General features: G+C 42.9%; 1 protein-coding gene across 1 annotated transcript in view; it reads right to left on the minus strand.

Annotated features, from left to right (window-relative positions):
• LOC102305668 (protocadherin Fat 4) overlaps window positions 1–22,640 on the minus strand; it is a 100,059-nt gene extending 77,419 nt beyond the window's left edge. The window contains 2 exon segments of the mRNA XM_014334137.2: window positions 17,041–20,487; window positions 20,490–22,640. Of these exon segments, the coding sequence (XP_014189623.1) occupies window positions 17,041–20,487; window positions 20,490–22,151 (5,109 nt within the window). The 5' untranslated portion in view covers window positions 22,152–22,640.
• Between the last annotated feature and the right edge of the window lie 530 nt (window positions 22,641–23,170).

The following is a 23,170-nucleotide window of genomic DNA, read 5'->3' on the forward strand; positions in this document are numbered from 1 at the left end:
GTTGGAACTGGGATAATTTTTCCATCTTTTACCACCTCTTTCCACCCACTATGCCCACTCCAACTCGTCTTTTGTATTCTCACCCCCAGCCCCCCTTCCACTCAAAGGGTTTAACCTCGGGTCACTGCTAACTTCTTAATCAGTTCAGCACATGACCATTCCTTTCAATCTCCACATACCAGGAGAGAAGCACTCCCTGATACAGTAAATTACGATAAAGAGCTCACGACCCAAAATCGAAGGACCATATCCCCATATGAAAGCTGGGGCCCTCATACTTCAATAGACAGATTTGGGTGTGGGGTGGTGGGGAGGGGCTTTGAAGCACTTCTCCAGAAAATCCTCACTTCAAAAGAAGCCAGTATTAGATTGAGGGGGAAAAGGAGCAGGAGGGTGTGTGGGATGTGTGGAAGATAGAGTCCCCCTACAAAGTCTACCATGCCGATCCACTGCGGTAACCAAAAGAAAGGAAAAATCTGAAGGGAGCCAAGATGTGTGTGTTCTCGAAATTCATTGAAGGATACAGGCCTAATGGTTACCAGTTGGCTTATCATCATTTTGATGTCTTAAACCAAAAATTCATGGGCTGTGATCTCCAACTGTCACCACAGCATGATTTTACTCTCCATTGTGTTCCCATTATACTCTTTTCAACAAACATCGGAAAGATGGTACTTACTCGCTGTCAAAGGGAGTCGGGACAATTTCCTGGGTTAGCCCAAAGGTTAGAGGTCAGAAAGTGCTCTAAAGGTTGGATGCCAAGTCGGGAAGGGTTAAAGTGCAATCGTATTTCATTTCCCTGCTCATGAAACCCTGGTAAAAGCTAGCTTCTGACCCACATCTTTTTCTGTAATCGCATAACTCCTTCTGTTGAGTGTGTTCTTTTAATTGGTGTGAAAGATTACAGATTTAGCTGTGAAAAAGCATGAGATAAGTAAGCATGAGTGACAAGGACGAAACCTAGGATTATATCAGACTGATGGAAAATAAAAACTGTTTTGATTAGCTTGAGTTCTGCATCTGTAGAAACAACTCAGAGGAGCTCAAATGTGTTTTCACCCAACAACTGCGTTCTTAAGCTCCAAGTCAGGTTTAAAATTATATCTGGCAAACCTTGGTAATATATTAGCTGGGGCTTTGGAACACTTCTAAGTAAGCAGTACCAGCAAATATTCCATCCTTCACACATGCTGGACGCCTGCCCAGACAAAGCCCACATACAGTATTTATCAGAAGGGAAGCAGAGCCAGGGATTACTTCAAAGAGAGGGCTCGATAAGACTGACCCGATAACCTTAAACCTAGACCAATGTACTACACTCTGATGGCTGGCCAAGGCTCTCTGGTTGACACAAACTTGTTAATACAAGAGCAAGGGCTTGAGAGCAGGATTTGAAGTGAATACAAATGACAACAGCTGGACAACTGCTGCCAACACCCACTGACTGCATACATTATTTAGAAAAGAAATAGGTTAATGAAAGGTAAGAAGCAAGAAGGAGTGACACAAAACCTCTGCATGTATTTGTGTTCTTTGCTATATCGACAATCATTCCTCTGGTGCACCACAAACTTGGTGCAGTGCTGAGGATCTGAGAAAGTGCAGTACAACATTTGAAGTAATAAGGGTGAGATATGGTCTCGTTTTTTTGGGCCTACACCTGTGACCAGTTACAGCAAAAGCCCCACTTGAGAACCCTAGTAATGCTCCTAGCACGGTCGGCAACAAATAGATCTGAAGAGTACTCTTCGTCCAATGAAGATGACAAACAACCTCTGCACCCAGAGACGATACGACTCAGAGGGAGGGTGTCAAGGGTCAGAGGATAAAACGGCAACACCTCTGCAGCCACTTGACAGGATGAAAAAAGAGCGGGAGAAGTGGGTGGCGGGGTGTTTGAGAGAGGGTGGGAGTAGCACTTGAGGCCAGAATGGAAGACACAAGCCTCCCAGCAGCAGCAGTCAGAAGCAAGGGGACACAGGGGCTACTGTTCCCATTGAGGTCTTTGTCTCCCAGGCGTTCTCTTGTTTTTCCTCAGCAAACCGTGGGTACAATGAAGGCGGCATGCTCCCCTCCCCTCGCGCAAAGGGCTGTCAATACTGGACCTATCAGACCCTGAATGGCCGAATCAGCCTTCCCATGAAAATCAAGTCAATGACCTGCTTCCCCTTAGCTCTCCTCCTTGTGAAATGGGTGACAGCTATAATTTCAATAAGTAAAACAGAGAGAGAGAGAGAGAGCGTTTTCTCACATGTTGCTGAGGGGACTTCACCTCAGACTCGGCATCCTCATATAAAATGCATTAATTCCTTCGTTGTGAGCTCACCGTAAATGATTTGATTGTGGCCGATTCGACATAGTATTCCGAGCTTCCCCAAGCGCCATTAAAAAAGAGGAAAGAAAAAACATGACGCTGGGAATGCTAAGACAATTTTGAACCAAACATTTAACCTCAGCCTTCTGACCCAATCAAGTGGAAGAGAAGACAGGCTTTGTCTACCTTGGCCCATCCACGAAAAGTTAGAAAAGAGAGAGCGAGGGAGAGAGGGGGGAGAGAGGAGGAAAAGAAATGTAAAGATTTTGCCAAGCTTTTGTCACGCCTTAAGGACTGGCTTAGTCAATTGCTGTCAGATCAAGAAGACAGAAAGAAAAACAGCCGTGGTTGCCTTATATAAAAAGAACACTTTCTCTCACAGCCAAGTTGGGAGAGTCCCCATAGACAGAATTACACAGTTACTTTTAAAGGATTTGCATTTAAAAGATTGCGTACAGGCCTGAATGCAGGTCGTTTCCCTGTGACCATAGAAACACTAGAAAAGGTGGAAAATTCAGTCCGCTGAACTTTAAACGACTTTATTAAAGTGTCACTAATCAGACGTGAAAGACACAAGGTTTTAGTGTTTGGGCAAACTTACAGAAAAACTCAAAAAAAGCTTAATGACCTGTTAAGAGCATTACTTTGAAAAGCCTTGTTGATGTCCCATCCCATATTGAAGAAAGGACAATTCCCTAACGTCAGGAAAAAAATTAATACCCAAAATATTTCAAGAATTTGACTTCAGCATTGTGCAGAGAGGAACTTTAAAAACAACCTGACCGTTGTCCCGTTTTACAGTATTTCTGTAAGACAATATAAGGTTTCAGCTAAACTAAAAGAAAATGCTGAAATGCAAGATATCAGGATATCAGTGTAAACAAATATTTCCCCAATAAATCTAGCAGAGAACTCAGAGTTGTCTAAAATGTCACTCTTTGTGGAAATACAATTTAACAGGTTTTACAAATTGCACATGATAAATGCTTGATTTAAAAACATTCTGGCATGTATTTCCCCCTAGAAAAAGCCAAATTCCTAAGCAGAAAATTGCTACCATTACAGCATAATGGGATAACAACCCAAAGAATAATCCCTCGCTAACAATGGTGAGATTTGAAAAGACTCCTGTGAGTCCTGCTTGGTGTCTGCCAGCAGAGTGCTGCATTTTGCAGCCACCAACCAACGATGTAATCTCATCTCAATGGAGACCTGGAGAGACAGCTTGCACACTAGCTTCTCTACCCTCCACCCCCATCCATTGATCTACCCATCCCTAAAGAAATGGACAGACCTCATTTCCATCCAACACAAACAGCGCAGTGGAATTGGGGCTCTTATGATCGGAAAGAATAAAACCTCAACACGACAGGAAAGGATTGCGAGAAGGAGGAGACTTGTGGGGGTTTTGGTAAATGAATTAGCATCAATGCCACAGAATAAAAAGAACCTCTGATCTTTGAGGTCGGTCCTAATCATATACACCCTAAATGAATCACCCCGGGACTGCTCCCATGTTCATTTCTGTGCAAGAATTAATTAAAACCAGAGCGAACTGATGTATGCAGAGCAGCGGAAAAATAACAATGTAAACAACACAACAATAGGGTAATCATTGTAGGGGGCTAATTTGTGTCATAATGATATGAATTTAATTTTGCGAGACGAGGAAGATTAATGAGGGAGACACAAATACTTTTTTGAAGAAGATTTTAAATGGCGCAGAAGGGATGCTGGTCCTTCTTTTGCCTTTTTTTTTAGCATAAATTTAGGATACTGCACTCAAGATTGTGCAAATTTAACGGATTTCACCACTGTGAACTCTAAAATTTATTTCATTCCGAAGATTATCCCGAGCAATGTGCAGTGAGTTTAAGGTTTAAAAAAATTAAAATGATCATGTTATCACTCTCAAATGCACCCCATACATCATTAAGGTAAGCTGGATACAATCTTAACTCTCGTGAGAAACTGACGTCGTTGTTTTGTTAATGCCAAACAGCACCATGTCCATGCATCCTCTATATGAAGTTATATGCTGGGGGAAACGCAGAGAATTTGACAGTTAGAGAATCAAACTGGTTCCATATGACCACAGCTGGCAGTTCTCCAGGCCCGGGGCAACCACGGTTTCCTCACAGCCTAAGTAGAGAGCTCGTGCAACTCAGCAGCAGGGGTTATGTATGCAGCCTGTGAATAAATCTTGAGTTTCAAAGACAATTTGAAATCCGATGCCCATCCCCTTTTACTGATTGCATTCCACGGTGAGAGTATAATTCCCAAAAGAGAATACCCCGAATTCAAGCGAGACAAAGAAAACACTGTAAAAACTATAAAGCCATTAAATATAAAAAAATGTGTCATTACAATCTTCTTTGAACATTTCTTAAGGCATGAATATGTTGTCATAAGAATAACAAGATAATCCTAGCTTCAGTGAATAAGTTGCTCTAGTTGCACTCAGCTCTTGAAGCTGTCCTCCATAGTGTATCCCTTGATATGACCACATGTAAGTCAATTTAACAATACGCCTAATTTCCACCAGTGGTGGTGCCAGCTCTACCTTAGACAAGCCCACATTTTGTCCGATTTAAGCACCTAATGTTAGGTAGTGTTATACGGGAGAAATTGGAATAGTTTTTGTGGGAATAAAGTCACAGAAGATGGATATCTGGGGTCTGCATCTATGAATTACTGTTTAAATTCTTGCAGTAGTCCCTCCCAGAGCCACTAATGTAAGTGGTTACAACTTTGGGCCCAGTAATTGCTGTGGTGGCATGCCGAGTGCTAGTTTTCTGGCACTGGCACCAGTCTTTTGTTTTTTGTCAAAACCTGTGGAAAAGTTTCAAGATTGGGCAGGAGCACTACGCAGGTGGAAAAAAGGTAACGGAAGCCCTGAAAATTAGACTTTTCCTGTGATAGTTCTCTTTCTCATTATTGATTATGGATTTATAAAACTGAGGGACATAAGTGAGGAAAAATGCAAAATCAGTTGACAGTTCTTTGTCGGGTGTCTGTTCCCTATTATAAGCAACCATTTATATTATATATTTGTTAGCAAATAGCCTTTGAAGACTGCATTGCCATTTGACTTTAGACAACACATCAACAAAATATTCAAACTTTTCATATGTGAAATGTATCTTTTTTATTATTAATGTAGAATATCTCCCAGCTATCAAATTTTAAAAATACTGTCTCAAAGACATGACAAAAGCAAATAAAATTATAATTGTATCTTTTACACAACATGATGATATCACATTGAAGAGCAGTTTGGTGAACGAGGTCCCATGAGTGTATCCCTAAGTGGAAAACGCTTCATAAAACAGCCACAAAGTGCTGGCCACAGTAGGCAGTCGGTGAGGGACACAGTGAATATATCGCACTGTTTTACGGCCCGGCCTGCAGTGAGGCATGATGGGAAGTAATAACCACATCATTACCAACAGCGCCTCAGCCTTGTCAGACGTCAGAGACATAAAGAAAGCATGCAGAGTTCACGCTCAGGCTGCCAGTCTACCACGCTGCAGGACTCTGTCACATGTTAACATGCTCTCACACACATACGCACAAGTGTTTTTTTGGCCTGATGAAACACAATCGCACTTTCTATAAGAGTATATCCACTCACACAGACACTGTGACAGACACATAGCTGGCTCTTTAGCTGCCAAGAGATGTTGCTGTGCTTCCGTTCCAGTTCTGCCAAGTGAGGTCAAAGGTCACAAGAGTGACTGGGAAGGATCCTGAGAGTGTCGCATTTCATCGGATCACTGAGTGTTTATCAAATAGCTGCATCGAATGGCACGAAACCTGTGCAGGATCATGTGTAAATCTGCAGGAGGACGGATTAGCACTGAGCTAGCTGGCGCGCCTGAGGAATGCAGACATCACTTGTATATTGCATTTCAATAAACTTTAATATCTGACAAGAGACATATTTCAATAAAATGCAAACTAATGTAAGTGTCTTTAATAGTAGATATCTCTAAAAAAGCACTGCACCTTTGAACAGCTCAGTTATGTGATTTCAGAGTCCATTAAGTAAGCCGTCAGGCACACACTGGATATATTGATGCTCTCAGAAATGTCAGTTTCCTTGATTCAATTATACTTTTACATTAATTCCATCAATCTGTTTTCTTAACAGCTTATCCAACCAGGGCCCCGGAGCCAATGTCAGCTGACACTGGGTGTGAAGCAGGGTGCTGGGCAGGTCGTTGATGGTATTTCCAGGTGAGACGCTGGTACTCTAGTATGACTGATCATTAAACAAACACTCCAGGAGTCAAGTCCAAGCTTATTCATAGCCTTGATAATTTGATAATTCATCAGTTAGATGCATGAAAACGTGCGCCAAAATGCTAACGTGCAAAAAAGGTGCAGTTCTTTTTAAAGTCCTTCATCTAGTGAAACGAAACTGACAACGCAGAGAGCAAGCTGGCACTGTTTTCAGCTCACTTCAGTTGCTTCACATTTTCCTAGAATAAATATTTGTTTTGATTACCTCAGTATGGCATTTACAATGATTACAAAGCGACTCAAATATTTAAAAAAAAAGACTCAATGAGAAGAATAATAGATCTTTTTGGCTATTTAAGAAGAACGTGAGCAGATTTCGATTGACTTGAATTGTAAGTGTTGAGTTGTTGCTATTTTGCTCTCATACACCCACAGGCATCTGCGCTCAGTCTGCACGCCTCACTGTAAGTGAAGCGCTCAATAGCAGAAGCCCCCTGGAGCAGATAGAAACATAATGTAATATCTGATCACCCTCTATGTAATACCGTTAGATCTTAGTGTCGTGGGAGGGAAACTTCATTACGATCTGTCTGTCAACAGCCGGCCAGCCAAGTTTAGACAATGTTTCGGATGATTCATTGTTCAGTGGGCTGTTTAGGGTTTTTTTCCCATCTCAGTGAACTACGTGTCAGTGCCAGCGAGCAGGATAACTTCAGAAAAATTTGGTAAAAAGTACGCAAGAACAGTAGGTTAAAGGCATGCATACGGAGGCATGCATGTGAGCAATCAGGCACGTATCTGCACTTTAACACACATATAACTAAGAAATGTATACAAAGTCAACAACAGTGTTTGAAAGGAAAGACCATAAAGTCAACTTTGAGAGCAGCAGTTTGTTAAATTACACCTCGACACAAAAGAACCTGCTGAAATTAGGCCACTTCATCCATTTGCATAGGAAAATCACAGAGTGGGCAAAAAAAAAAAAAAAAAAAAAAAAAAGCGAAAATAGCACAATGTCAACGAATGTAATCGAAACCAGAACCACAGCTTTTTCCCTCTCGTTTAGGAGCTGAAAACAGTCAGACTTTCCTTTAGTCTGCTGCATGAGATATCACAAACTTAAAACATAACTTTTGTCTGACAACAAAGCAAAAGGGGGGCAGCTCAGGTAAAAGCCTGACTCACGCTGAGTCGACCCCGCGCATCGCTACCCAGAACCCTCACCAGCTGGTTTCAATTAAACTGACCCAACCAAGGAGGGGAGAGCAGGGCCGCGCTCACCAAAATGGTTAGCTATTTCAAGCCAGGAGTTCTTGCTGCTCTGTTTCTGACAGCAGATCAGTTGTTCGAAATTTGTGTAAACACTGTGTTTTGTTTGCTATCGAGGGCCAGCATTTGCTAGCTGCCATGCAGAGCCACACAGTATGCCGTGCAAGATGGAAACGTTTGAAGGCGAAGCGTGCACCCAGCATACTCTGTGAGATTTCACCATCAAAGATGCTTTAAGATTATTGCTTTGGAAATACAGCGCACCAGCGCCAGCACGGAGACAACTCGGATCCAAGAATCTCCATCAATGAGATAATAATCCTACAAAGTGAAGCTCATACTCTCCAGTTATTGTCCTGGTGACCACGAGCAATTTTCCCGGGACGTTCCACTCAACTACGTGCTTAAACAACCACATCGTTTGAGCAAAACAACCCAAGGGAGGAGGATGTATACGGGGAATTTAAGCAGCTTGAGTTTTCTGACTGTTTGTAAGGTGGTTCAGAAGCAATCAATCTGCCCAGAAACACCCGATAAGAGGCACCTGTCAGTTAAGTAGAACCTTAAACATAAATATCTTTTTAATCTCTCTCTAGGCTTATTTTAACTTGTTCATCAAATAACGATAACATTTCTGTTTTTTAGGTGAACCAACCCTTTAAACACTCAGCCGTAGGCTGTTCTTTCGGTTCCTCAGCTGAAGCTATTAAAGAAAATATATATTGTACACATTTCTATCAAATTAAGGCTGATATATTGATTTATGATGTGGTTTTAAACAATGTCTGGCTGCACAGCGTGAGTCTGTAATGACCTCAATAGCACTCCATAATATTCACAGTACACAATTCTAAGAGGAGAAAAAGAAAGGATTAGAAAACAAAAAGAAACAAAACATTAAAATCAGCTATAATATGGGGGGAAAACCCATTAGATCACATTAGATAGGTCAGCGGATTTTCAAAGTCCAAGAAACGTCCAAAAAGCTGTCAAATGAAGAGCACGAACAGAATTACGACTAACACTCCATTGCATGATTCTAAAAATCTAACAACTTGCACAGAAATTGAGTGCCGGAAAAGTCATGCAGGGACATTTTGAGAGCTGAAATATTTCAATTCTAAAATTGAAAACAGCTGCAAATCAACCGCAGCTTGGCTTATTTTTTGAGTTAAGACCTGCACAGCAGACTGAGCAAGACAAAGCTTGCAAAGATTTTGCAAGCTTGAAAAGTAATATTATCACAACAACACAGCTACAAAACATAAAAAAATAAGTTCTGCTTAGACTCTAAATCACGGTATGGTTAACCTCTTAATAAAGTTAAAAGTGTGGCGCACGCAGAGCATGAGCTACAGTGACTCTCTTGATGGAAAACTCGTAAAATAAGATGGGAGATAACAATAACACAAGCTCTTGCTCTCTGGTGCCAGTCTATCTTTTGCTTGTCTCCTTCTCCTGACACTAAAGTCCTACTCCACTCCTCCCTCCCTTTCTCCCAGCTCCAACCTTAACTCCCCTTACCCCTCCTCCTTTCACCTCCCTCCATCTCTAGATCCTAAATTATCTGCCCAGGCTGTGGGAGATACCCCTTCCTGCCTGCGGGTCACTCATCTTACCGCAAGCAGGGGAGATGAGGGCTATGCATTTCTGCTGTGCACGTGAGAACTCTGCATGCACAGCAGAAGTCTTCTCTGTGTCCTTTTTGTTTGATGTCCCTGAAGATGTGAGGATCTGTGAGTGAGCCAAAAGCACCAAATGTCACTCAAGGGGTGCCACTGATGGACGTGAGGGAGAGGGAAGTGAGATGAGCAAAAAGAGCAGCAAGTAGCTCTTTTTTGTTTTTTCTGGGACACAAAGCAGACGAACAGGTCAACCAGGCACCACAGTCAAGTCTGAGCTCTGAAAACAATGGAAATTTGCTGTGTGTATTTCTGCATGTGGAGTGTTTGTTGATGCTAGAGAGCTTGGTAAGTCACGTGGAAGAACAAATCATTCTGTAGCTGGGATCCATTATTACCACTGAGAATATGTGCCAAAATCAACCCACCACTCTGCCTCTCTCTCTCTCTCTCTCTCTCAAACTCCATTCGTTTTACAAGTGAAAGTAGTGGAACATTTTTTTTTTCAGCTGGAGAGACTTGGGTATATTTTATGGTCCCTTCACAGTCAGAGCAGAGCAGAGAGGAGTGATGAAGAAATCACAGGGATGTAGTCATACTCTCAAAGATTTATATCCTTATGTAGCACTTGCTCAGGCAAAATGTACAAACCAAATCATAGCTCTACCTGATCATTCCCACTTCAGCTACTCCCAATCTAACTTTTTTGCGGTTGAGTGACTGGAAAGGTTGGAAACTTTAGATCACAGCTTCACATCGACCTTTCTGATTGCACTTGAAGAAATCCCACCTGCTACAGTACCAAACAATAAAGGTCTCCCTTTTGATCACGCCAGATCCTGCAGACCAAAGGAGAAAGGCATTCCCAGCGGAGATTAATACTATTTCAGTCGCACATTTGGTCCGAGCATGTGTGCTTAAGACAGAGGAATGACCCCCTCCCAAATGAGGCATGACAATCAAAGTCACACAACAAGAGAAATGAATCTCTGAAGTGAAAATAAACGCAATGATGCAAAACTCTGCAGAGCATGCACAGCTCTGGCCGCATTCATTTATTATTCTAACCGAAGGTCCTGCATTGACTTTTCATGAGGCAGAGCAGGGGGAAAAACTTATTTTGTTTTTTTTTTAAAGTTGCGGACAGTCAACTGCAGAGTTAAAGATTTTTCTTTTAATACACACGTACATTCCTTTCACGAACATAATTTAGCGGTTAGCCATTTTTTCTTTTAAATAGAATATGTAAATAATTTTTGTTTTAACCTGTTTAGAGTAGAACAGGGCAGGGTTACCACACCAGCACAATTCAGTTTCCCGCAGAAGACAATACAATGAGTGTTAGAAAGTCCAGACAATGCCAGTGAAATCTTAACAGTGATGTCGTTTACTTGGATGTCAGTTTATTTTACTGGATTCGACATGTGTCCAAAGCACCATTGCAAATTCCCAAATACCAAAAGACTGAGTTGAACTGCAGGTCAGATACATAATATGACTCTGTTCCTGACTTCTTGATTGAACTTTATTTTAATTATCTGTTTTTGCACAATATTTAACATTTAAGAACTTTTATGAACTAGGAAAAGCACTTTATATTCCAAGGAAAACCTTAAAGTATTAGAGACAATCAAACATTCCCCTATGTGAAAGCACTTGGCATGGTAGGGACGAAAAACTCCCTTTTAACAGGAAGAGATCACAACCCTGTTCAGGGAGTGGCAGCCATCTCCTCTTAATGGTTGGAAGGTGAGGGGAAGGACAAAGTGAAAAAAAAAAACAAGCATAGAGAGACAAGGACAAAACACAACTATTAATTTTTTTTAAAAAAGGTAATGACATGCAGTAGTGCAGCGGTCCCCAACCTTTTTTGCGCCACGGACCAGTTTATGCCCGACAATATTTTTACGGACCGGCCTTTAAGGTGTCGCGGAAAAATACAACAAAATAAAACTAGTACTGGTACTGAAAAAAAGAAGAGTTATTCATAACAGACGTGAAAAGACCCAGGAAAACCGAGTTAACGATAAAAACGATAACAAAATAACGCTGAAAACCGATAAAAACCCTGAAAACCACACATTTCACACCTGAGCCTCAACTCTCGCGGCCCGGTACCAAACGACTCACGGACCGGTACCGGTCCGAGGCCCGGGGGTTGGGGACCATACACATACATACACATCGTGAGTGAAAAGACAAAGTGGAGAATAAATGCTCAGTGCATCATGGGACGTCCCCCAGGAGCCTGAACCCACAGCCGCCTTTCTAATGGATGGTTCAGAGTTACCTGATCCAGCTCTAACTCTAACTATTCAACTATAACATAAAGGAAGGTTTCAAGCCTAACTGCTACACAACACATGGAGATTCATTTATGATTATACCACGATTAAAGAATTTGACTCCTTATTCATTTTAGTAGGTGAAAAACTGAAAGTGAGTTGTGGGATTTACCAGTTTCTGTGCCAAAAAAAGGGTTACTTTAGCCGTTTCATTTCTAATGCAATGGTTGGCTTAACTTTATAGAACATGGCACAGCAGAACAATGTGATCCAGGTCTTAACCTTTCAGGCCCGAGTTTCATAAGTGTGTGTTATGAGCTGTGTTATGAGAAAAAAGTCATATGTTGAGGAGGCCTGCTGTAGCAACTACTCTATAGCGTACGAGAGCTCTTCAGAAAAAACGTATAGCACAGTATTTTTGATCTTCATCACTAATACAAGCATCTGTAAGAACGTAAAACAAGCAAAATTTCAGCAAAGCACAAAATAAAAGGCAAACGCAAACAGACAGTTCAATACAATAAAAGGCCGACATGAGTTTGACTTTGAATCCGCAGAAAAGAGCTCTCAATGATCTTATTTGACAGTAACATAATCATACTAATTAAAATTAAACAATTATTTTGACTGTTGCTACCATTTCATATTTCTGCTCATGAGTCTGTGTGAGATTGTGGTCAGTGTGTGTGTGTGTGTGTGTGTGTGTGTTTCTGGCAGCATTTGCTTGCAGGCGTCTACGCATGAGTGAATGTTTATTCAGCTTTTATAGCGATTGCGTCTCGTTAAAACGAATAGACGCTCTGAGACAACCGGCACTCCCCAACACCGGTTCACTCACAGGTTCACCCAAAACCCGAAGAGACCACCTACCAGGAGAGCTGAGCAGATGCGTCACCTCTTCGGTCACCATTTTAAATCGCTTGTCCGGATTACGGGGTGAATTACAACCCGGGTAATGGCTAGAATAGTGTATTACCACCCTCTCTCAAGCACATGTGCACAAGCAAAATATCGCAATTAAAGCATGAATTACAATACACAAGGATGCAGTTTGTTCTGCATCATTTTTCATCCAGTTCTTGTAAAATGTGCCTTCTGAGAAACATGAAATTTTCATACTAAACTTGCATATGACTCAAATCTAATGAAAGCATTTTTTCCTATTTTTTTTGATGCAGGAAATTTAAATGCACAGCTGGAGTTATCGGTAATAATATTCCCTCTTTTCTGTGGAAACTGTAGTCATCAATATTTCAGCCTTTATTACGCTCACAAAACGACACGAATGCACAAAGAAGAACCAGCATGCATATCACATCATCATGTACGTGACCTTGTTCTCCTGCCTCGCTGACCTGGATGGCTTTACAGGTTTTGTATTTCAGGGAGGCTTTTTTTGTCTTCTCTACAACCCCAACGATGCTTCTGATCACATTTCCCTCAGAATTCACATTAGAGGAGCTTCAGCATCATGAAATATGGAGAAAGCGAAAGGACTTTGACATTTTGCTACCATTGAGATTTATGAATCTGACAGTGAGACTACAAGCAGTTTCTCAGAGACACAAAACAGGCACGCAGATACAAATGAGATGTAAAGACATGAAGATATACAGCTTTAACGAGAAGGGGATGATGAATCTACAGTAATGGAGTTCAAACTATCCATAACAATAGACCAACACTAATTTGAGCCTAGTATCTGACTGCATTCCCCGACTATGATGTCCAAAACCTGCTAGCAGACTGATCCCTCTTTCTTGAACCTGCTTGGAACATGATCCTGGACCACAACTGTGCCTCTCACTTCCCATGTCCTTGCAAGGGTCCCTGTGTCTGGCACTTCGAACACCCTCCTAATAACGCTTCCCGTCACCCCACCTCTTCCTTTATTCCCACAACTCCCAATAATACCGTCTGACATGTCCACAACCCTCCCAAAACACTCTTTTCTTTCCTCAGTTTCATGAGCCCAAACAGATTGACTGTGCGTCGCTCAGTGGTGCAGACAGGGGAGGAAAGCTGGCTGACAGGGGCATCCATACACATGCCTAAATCTGCCAAGGAAAGACGCTGGCACAGACAAAAAAAATAATAAAAGCCTCTCGAATCGCGGCCGGGGCAGCGCAACACTTTATCCGCGAAAGTAAAACAAAGGAAGGCCTGTTCAACACTGCGACTGTGTTTACTTTTAAGGGGGGAACAATGCCTTTAGGAGGAGGGGGCAAGGCCTGACGTGGCACTTGAGGGTCTGTCCAAAAAACAGCACTTCATTTTGATTCACAGTGAGTTAAGAAAACAGTTGTAGCACTACATTGTATAGGGGCTGATGCATCTGAATGTGAGGAGGAGGCTGATGAAGGGAGAGTGTGCAGAGAGGATAAGAAACAGAGACCAGTAAGACCTCTGGTTTCTACAACAGCATTCACTCCTTTATGCAAAGGAATGCTCCAACCAAATATGCAACTTGAAAAAGAAGAAAAAATAGATTTTGAAAGGTGGCAATGAAAAGTCTGCAAAAACTGCCAACACAAATGGAAGCTGTGTGACATGTCTAGGATGCTTAAGTTCATTTAAAGGGTACAAAGACATATTTTACCCAGAAAGTGCAATACAGACAGTGGAGATAGACAGAGTTGCTTTTGCAACTACAGTTTCATTTCTCCTCTAAGAACCAGCAAACTATTCAGTCACTTAGCGTTTACTGATCAAAGGCTATGACTCTGAGTAATGCCGAAACATGATTTTAATATACAAGACACAGAGACTGGGTCATTTTGATGGATGCTTTTGCCATTCTAAAGAACAATAATAAACAATAGTCTGCTGCAGCCCCACTGTCACATGGCAGGTGACATTTGCATGTAATGGCCATTTTACTTTTGGCAGTTAACATATAAACCCTAATCGCAGGTGTTTCGTCTAGCTTATAAACACCTTCTGTCATGTTGCCGATGGCCCAAAGTGGAACCAACATATTTCTTCGCCTGTAAACACGTACATTCCAGGATGTGATGAATCAAAACTTTGACTCAAATGAAAAACATCCTTCTAAACACTCAATGAATTCATCAACAATAGATAAAGCTTCCGCCAAGACATGTTTTCCCCAGCATATTTACCCAAAGTAGGAAACAGGAGAAAGAAACTCAGATCTCTGGGTATTGAAGTCATAGGAAAAACATTTCCAAATGCAAAATGACAACAGCAAAAATACGATTAACAAACTTTAAGTAGAATCGCTGTTTGGTTAAATGAAGACCTCACTGGATATTACATATGACCCAGATGTTTGCCAGAAGGCACCAACCAACAATTACTGACAAACATCCCGAGCTGTTTGAGATTGCAGCCACTGATAAAGCATGTCCAACTAGATTCTCTGTGTTTAAGTGTTTCCAAAACATCACACGTGGTGCACAGTGCAGGAGAAAATGCCAGCTTTCTCTCATGCATCCAATCAATGGGGAAAATGGGAAATGGAGAATGTGAAAGGGTCATAACCTCTTGGATGGAAATACTCCCCAAGTTGCTACCGGGTATCTGGTGTATAAACACTGCACTGGAAAAACATTAGTCTAAGTCAGAAGGTTTACATTGTTGTACCACACTGTGCATTGAGGTCCCATTGACAGAGGAGACCCAAACAGTATGAACAGAACCTGTTCATCTGTGCTGTTAAAAAAAATGTGGTCATAAAACCGACTGCTTATTGCCTTGCAGCACAAAAACCAGCCCGTGTATCCAAATGTGGACGGTCATTTGAATTCCACTACGTTATTAGATCTCACGCTTCTCAAACGGGAGAGATTGACTACTCGGCCAGGTGGTATGGTAAAGTCATCTCTCCAAGGGGTGAGAAAGTTCAAACTTAGCATGAAACCAATCTAGAGTTTAACGTTTGGGAATGAAGCAGTGAAGCACTATATTCTCTCATTAGCCCGACAGCAGAGTCTACAGGAAAGTAGATTGCCATCTTTGCTGCAGGCAAAGTGAGAGAACATTTGATATTCCCATTTGGCCTGGGCAAACTTTTAAGTTAACTCTGCTAACACGATTTTGCCAAGTAATCCTTGATTTCAATAATATGTGAGTTTGTCTCCAAATAACAGATTGCTGTATTGGATTTCAGTTTCAATATGCGTCTTGGTTGAAAAGGCATCAATCTTGAACTGCTAATCCTAAACTCCTAAATCATTTTGCATCAGGCATCCTCAGATATGCACTAACACGAAACACATTTTTTCTTTAAATATATGAGGTATGTGTGTCATCGAGTCTGTAACAACATGGTATTTTAAGCCCTGGCTAAAATTTCAAAAACATATATAGAATCACATTTGCTTTTAATTTGACTAGTGGCTAGGTATTAGTCACCCAAACTGGCCTTAGGGTTTCCACATGACACTTGAGAGAATTAACTCCATCTCCTTCAGAGAAAACCTAAAAGCAGTGCATCGCATAATGCAAAGAAACTCAATGGACAGCTTAAATTTCATTCTCTCTGTCCTGATCCTTTTACAAAGTCTTAAGAGGTCAACTAATTTTAATGGTCACTTATTGCCTGTGGAGCAGTTCCTGGTGGTATAAAGGCACCCAAAGACCACCCCAGTGCCAAAACAGCCTTAGGCCCAAAGGCTCAAAGTAATACCAGCGCTGATGATGCATACCTGTACTGGAACACCGTATGAATGGCTCTCCTTTTCATTTCTGCTTCACACACAAAAGAAACCATTGTGGGTCTTGAAATTGAGCAGCCTTGAATGAATTATGTCAACTGTAGGGAAATTAAAAAGTGGTCTTTCTTTGATTTGTGCAGTTCATAACCTGCTGATAAGAATATTTCAGTTCAGGAAAGCGCTAGAGGAGCTTCCGCAGAAGACATGCAATGCTCATTTCCTTTCCGAGACTCAAATATTAGAGGAGCCACACTCAAGATGAATTGTTATGGCTAGAATGCTTTGGAAACGAGAACAATAAAGTTATCACACCAAAGAACAAGGTTTTCTTAGTCGTGTCCAACAAAATTATGATTTAATATAATGCAAAGTGTGTGTGTAAAAAAAGAAAAAATGAATGCACACCCAAATGCAATTGGTGGCTCTGTTTTATGTGTGACTTGGACAGTCACCCACCCTCCAACTTTGCTTATTACATTTATTTAATCCAAATGTCTCTAACAAGTGCCAGTGGGTGAGTTCATGCCCTTTTCCTGCCAAACAGATCAAGTAGACCAATAGTGCAAAATATAAGGTGGCTTTCCAGTACCTGCAGAGAATAGAAAAGTCAGCAGTATCCTTACCTCAGCACGCTGTGTTCTCGGCTGGCTGGCGTCTGCCTCAATGGCGTACACATCCACCAGGTAGAGGTCAGACCCCTGTTCTCGATCCAGCTCTGCAGCTGTCTGTATCACTCCTGTGTGTCGGCCGATGGTGAAAAGGCGACCCACAGCTTTTCCGCCGCTGCGCACCGCCACAATGAAATACTCCACTTTGGTTGCAGAGCCTCTAGGACTCGAGGCATCCAGGGAGATGACGTTGGTGCCCGGTGGCTGGCCCTCTTTGAGGATGGTGATGTATTTGGGCTGGGAGAAAACAGGTCCATCCACTCCTTGAAGGATGATGGTCAGCTCAGTTCTGGAGGTCTTGCGGTCAGTGCCGTGGTCCGTGGCTGACACTGTGAGGGTGTACATGAGTCGGGATGGAACCAGCTGGGACGCCAGGCGAATATCCCCACTGTACCTGTCCATGATGAAAGTGTCCGAGTCACCTTCCACAAGCTCATACTCCACCTCCCCATTCGCACCATCGTCCGGGTCAAAGGCCACCACTGTGGTCAAGATGGAGCCGATGACTATGTTAGGCTCAGCCACAAGTGCATTCTGGGACACAAAAGTGGGAACATTATCATTAAGGTCCGTGACCCATATTGTTACATTTTTCAGGGCATAGCGACGAAATTCAACTGGAACTGCTTGGTCAGTGGCTTTGATTGTCAACTCAAAGAGATTTGAGAACTCTCTGTCAATTTCCTTGCTGGTGTATATAAGCCCAGTGCTTGGGTCAATGCTAAAGTGGTTTCCCCGTGGAATCTGCTGAATAATCGAGTACTGCAGCTGGCCGTTTATGTCTGCATCTGTGTCCTGAGCTGTAATGGTCATAACTGAGGCAGAGATAGGAAGATTTTCAGGGATGGATTTGAAAATGTCTCCAGGGGTAAATATGGGAGGGTTGTCATTAAAGTCCCTGACACGAATAACCACAGGAATGGATGAGGAGCGGGGAGGTCTGCCATTGTCCTTTGCAGTGATGTTGAGTTTGTAAAATGACTGCGTTTCAAAATCCAGCTTTTTTACCAAAAAAATGCTGCCAGTGTTAGGGCTGATGCTGAAAGTGCCATGGTTGTTTGTGGCTGTGATGCTGTACGTTATGTCTGCATTCTGACCCGAATCTGCATCGGTGCCGGTCACAGAGGCCACCAGTTCCCCTAGCCTCATGTTCTCCAGGACGTCAACCGACAGTGAGGATTTAGGGAAGATGGGGGAGTTATCATTTTCATCCAAGATGCTAATGCTAAGCATACAAGAGGAGGATAAGGGCACAGCCCCAGCATCGACAGCTATGATTTTTAGTGAATATGAAGATGTGGATTCATAGTCAAGTTTTCCAACCAAAGTCACCTGTCCAGAGCTACTATCGATTGTGAACTGGCCTTCCTCGTTGCCTTCAGCGATGTGATAGCGGACCAGTCCATTTTTGTTCTCATCCACATCTGAGGCAGAGACCCGTAGCAGCTGTGTCATGTTTTGAGCTGATTCAGAGATGGAGGCCTGGAATATGTCTTTGGTGAACTTGGGCGGGTTGTCGTTGATGTCTTGTATGTAAACTTGCACTTTGGCCTGGTCTCTAAGGGGTTTGGGGAGACCCTGGTCTGACGAGACAACCACAAAACTGAACACAGCGGCGCCTCTTTGTCTCATGAGTGACTCCCGGTCCAACTGCAAAGTGCTCGTCAACTCCCCTGTGATGGCATTCAGCTCAAAGTTGGGCTGTGGAGTCTCAAATGTGTATCTGACCTCACTGTTTGGGCCAAAGTCCTTATCCTCAGCAAAAACCTGCCCAACAAGCGACCCTCTCTTCTGTTCTTCCTCAAAATGAAACACATAATTGGTGCTGTTAAAGAGAGGACGATTATCATTTACATCATCTAGAATCACTGTTACATTTACAGTGGCACTCAGCGGCTCCACAGCCCTGTCTTTGGCTGTAACCACCAAGTTATATCTGTCCTGGATTTCTCTGTCCAGCTCCGCTTTGATGTACAACTGCCCGTCTGGAAAAATGCCAAACACATCACCTGTGTTCCCACCAGCGATGTCATACATAATCTCGCCATTGAGACCGGAGTCTCTGTCAGTGGCCTCCACTTTAAAAAAACGGCTGTTGACAGGCTCAGATTCCAGGATGATGACCTCGTATGAGAGCTGGTCAAATACAGGTGAGTTGTCGTTGACGTCGTATACGCTGACGATGAGGATGAGGCTGGAGGTGTGCTGAGGGACTCCCATGTCTGATGCAATGACTTCAATCTCATAGGAACTTGTCGTGATCTCCAGCGGCCCGGTCAGCGTGATGAGGCCATGCTTCTCATGAATATGAAACAGTCCTTTGGGGTTTTGTTTGAGGCTGTAGACCACCATGCCATTTGCACCTTCATCAGGATCTGAAGCTTTGGCCTGGAATATTACATGACCTGTGCTCCAGTTTTCCACTGCGCTCACATGCTCCACAGCGTGAATAAAATGAGGAGCATTATCATTTAAGTCCTTTACAGTTATGTTAACAAAGGCCTCTCCTGTGATCTCCCCAGCTCTGGCTACAACTTTGAGTTGATAAAAGCCCTGCTCCTCTCTGTCTATCTGGCTCGATGCTGTGATCTGACCTGCACTGTTGACAGCAAAAAGCCCTCTCTGGTCTCCTGAGGTGATCAGATATGAAATGTTTGTATTTAAATCAACTGTGGTTGCTGACACTGTCCCTATAACTGTCCCAACACCTACATTTTCAAACATGACAAAGCTGTACACTTTCTGGCTGAACACTGGTGGATTATCCTGTGTGTCTATTACAGTTACAGTCACAATGGCCGGTGTGTGTGAGCGCAGGCCACTACCATCTGCTGCTGTCACCTGCAACTGGTAAGCAGTTTTCTCCTCTCTATCCAGGGGCACCAGTGTGGTAATTTTGCCTGTATTGCTATTAATGCGGAATTTGGAAGAGTCTCCAGCTGTAATTATATATTTGACTGTGCCGTTCCTACCCAAATCGGGGTCTGTGGCTGAAACCGTGGTTACATAAGAACCAGAGGGCTCGTTCTCTTTCACATTTGCAAAATACTGTACAGGATAGAAAACTGGCCTATTGTCATTGATATCCCAAAGGGTGATATTGACTTTTCCTACAGAGTGCAAAGGGGGGCTGCCTGCATCTGCTGCCTGGATGTGGAGTAAGTAGGAGGCCTGATCCTCCCTGTCAAGCTCCACGCCTGTGCTTAATCGCCCTGACACGACATCCAGGCGAAACAGCTCCTGGACGCTGGCTGGCGTCTCTGCATCAAATGAAAACCGGATAGTTCCATTGGCCCCAAGGTCGTCATCTGAGGCAGACAGCACCACCAGTTCTGTGCCGGCCGGAGCGTGCTCCACCAGTGAAACATGATAGGTGCTCTGTGTAAATGTAGGCACTTGGTCACTTGGTCATTCACATCTGTGATGTTGACTATCAATTTAGTGTAAGACATTTTGGGCTGCAGCCCCTGGTCTTTGGCACTAATATTGAGCACAATTTCAGATGCTATTTCTCTATCCAGCAAAGCAGCACTGGTTACCAGACCACTGTTTTCACTGATGGAGAACCAGCCCAAAGCATTTCCAGACACAAGGGAGTAGCGCAGGTTGGCATTCTGCCCAGAGTCACCATCTGTTGCAGAAACCCCTTTAATGTAGCTGCCTTTTGGTATATCTTCACTGATATCTACTCTGTACACCGTCTCCTGAAATATGGGTGGGTGATCATTGATATCATTCACAAAAATAACCAGACTAGCAAAAGAAGACCTAGCCATAGGTTTACCATTGTCTGACACAGACACAGTCAAGTTGTATGAGGAAATTCTCTCTCTGTCTAACACACTGGCCACTTTGATCAGACTTAAATTGGGCACAGGAGATTTGTGCACTTCAAAGTGCCTCTGCTCGTTGCCTCCTAAGATTGAAACAGATATGTTACCATTAGCTGTAGAGGAGTCTGCATCTGAAACGGTAAGCAAAGCCACAACTGTGCCAATCTGTGCGTTTTCATCTACAGAGGCAAATTTAGAAGTAGTGGGAAAATAACGGAATTTCACGACAGGGTCATTATCATTCACATCTAAAAGTTTGATAGTGGCTTCTGTTCTGCCTGACAGAGAGGGCACCCCATTATCTACAGCATGAATAGTCAGAGAATATTCTTTTTTACTCTCATAATCCAAACCTTCTTTTATTATAATAGTACCTGCTTTGGGGTCAATTTGGAAAGGTGTCCCATCATCTAAAAAGTACCTGATCTCGGCATTTGCTCCCTCATCCTGATCTGATGCTGTAATCTGCAGGATGCTTGAACCTACAGCTGCATCCTCAAAAACACTGGTTTGATACTGGTCCTGCTCAAAAATCGGGGGGTTGTCATTTATGTCTTGAATAGTGACGTTTACTTGCATGTAGCCAAACTTTTTCGGCTCTCCTTTGTCCTCGACTTCAATCAGGAGCTGGTAGAAGGGAGTAACTTCCCTGTCCAAGCCTCCGGTTGAAACAAGGTGCAAGAATGCCCCCTCTCCACTAGGATTGACTGTAATATCCAAGCGGAATTTCCTCTGCTCGTTGCCTTTCACTATTCTGTACGTGGTGTGATCGACTCCGTTACTTCCTATGTCGGAATCTGTAGCAGTGTCCAGGATCACTTGCCTGCCGCTGCTGGCGTCCTCCTTAAAAGACACGACAATTGACGCGTCTGGAAACACCGGGGAGTTATCGTTAATATCCAAAACTACTATCCTGACCTCAGTAGGGTAGGTGGGATGGCTGGACAGCACCACAACGTTGATGACATCACTTTGCAAAACCTCTCTGTCAATCACAGATGAAGTGGAAATGACTCCCGTGGTGGCGTTAATTGCAAAAAGTTTGTGATTTTCGCTGAAGCGGTACGTGAAGCTGGGCTTGGTCCCTATCGTGCCCACATAGGTGCCAATGGGCTGTTCCTCTAGGACTTGAAACTCTTGACGGACTTGGCTGGATGCTGAGTACCGCGACAGAGTCCATAACATCAGTAGAATCAAATGAAGCCGGCCTGAGCCCATACCTGTGAGCGCCATGGTCAGTTAGCCAGTCCACCTTTCTCAGACAGAGTTCATGCCTATGATGCATCAACTTTACTGAGTTTGGACGAGTCACTAAATCATTGTATTCCAGAAAATGTGCAGACAAAACTCAACGAGAAACTCTTTCCACGCTTAGTCAGTGTACCAAAGTGCTCCAGAAGTGTTATTTTATCCTGCGCACCGCGCCGTTTAATTGCAACAAGATCCTCTAAACGGAGAGAATGATTCCTGCAGCTCAGGAAAGTCTCATTTCAACTCTTTAAATAGCATTTTCAAGAAGAAATCAGACAATCCCATGAAAGACAAAAGAAAATAAAAGTTCCCGACTCCTTGGAGATGCGTAAAAAAAAGTTTATCCAAAGTTGGAGCGCAAGTCAGCGGTGTTAAGTGTATGCAGGCGAGCGAGCCTACGCACCGTCCCGTAGAATAACGGTGCAGACGCTTCAGTCATATTGTGCTGGAGTCCCAGTAAGTTAGAACAAAGCCGGAGTTCGCCAAACTCCCTCCCATCCCCAGTCCCATTGGATAGCGGTGCTCCTGCCTGCCCACCCACAGCCTTTCCTCCTCTATTGTGGAGTACAGCTCGCTATCCCCGCTTGTGGAAGAGGACGTCAATCAAACACGACAGGTAAGGATGCCCCAAGAGATCTTAATTGTCAAATAATATGAGACATATTATCTTTTCTGCAGAAAAAAGGAGACAGTGATCACCACAGAAACTATTTATATAGAATATAAATGTATACAGTAAAGGCATAGTTTAACAAATTCTTTGCATAAAACGAGGTGAAATTCTTCAAAATAATCATTTTAAAACCATTCAGGGCGCTGTAAAGTCCTCTTTGACATGCCAGACCACATTTTCAGAATGTATAAACGATTTCAAATATAAAGATGGTGAACAAAACACAATAAAGTCTGCACGAACTTAAAGAAATGTCGAAATTTCACAAGCTGCTTTGGAAGTAGCTGCTTGAATTAAAATGACAATTCAGATGAATCATTATTAAATA

The sequence above is a fragment of the Haplochromis burtoni genome, unplaced genomic scaffold (assembly GCF_018398535.1).
Source record: "Haplochromis burtoni strain Fernald_Lab_line unplaced genomic scaffold, NCSU_Asbu1 Contig_73, whole genome shotgun sequence".
Taxonomy (NCBI): Eukaryota; Metazoa; Chordata; class Actinopteri; order Cichliformes; family Cichlidae; genus Haplochromis; species Haplochromis burtoni.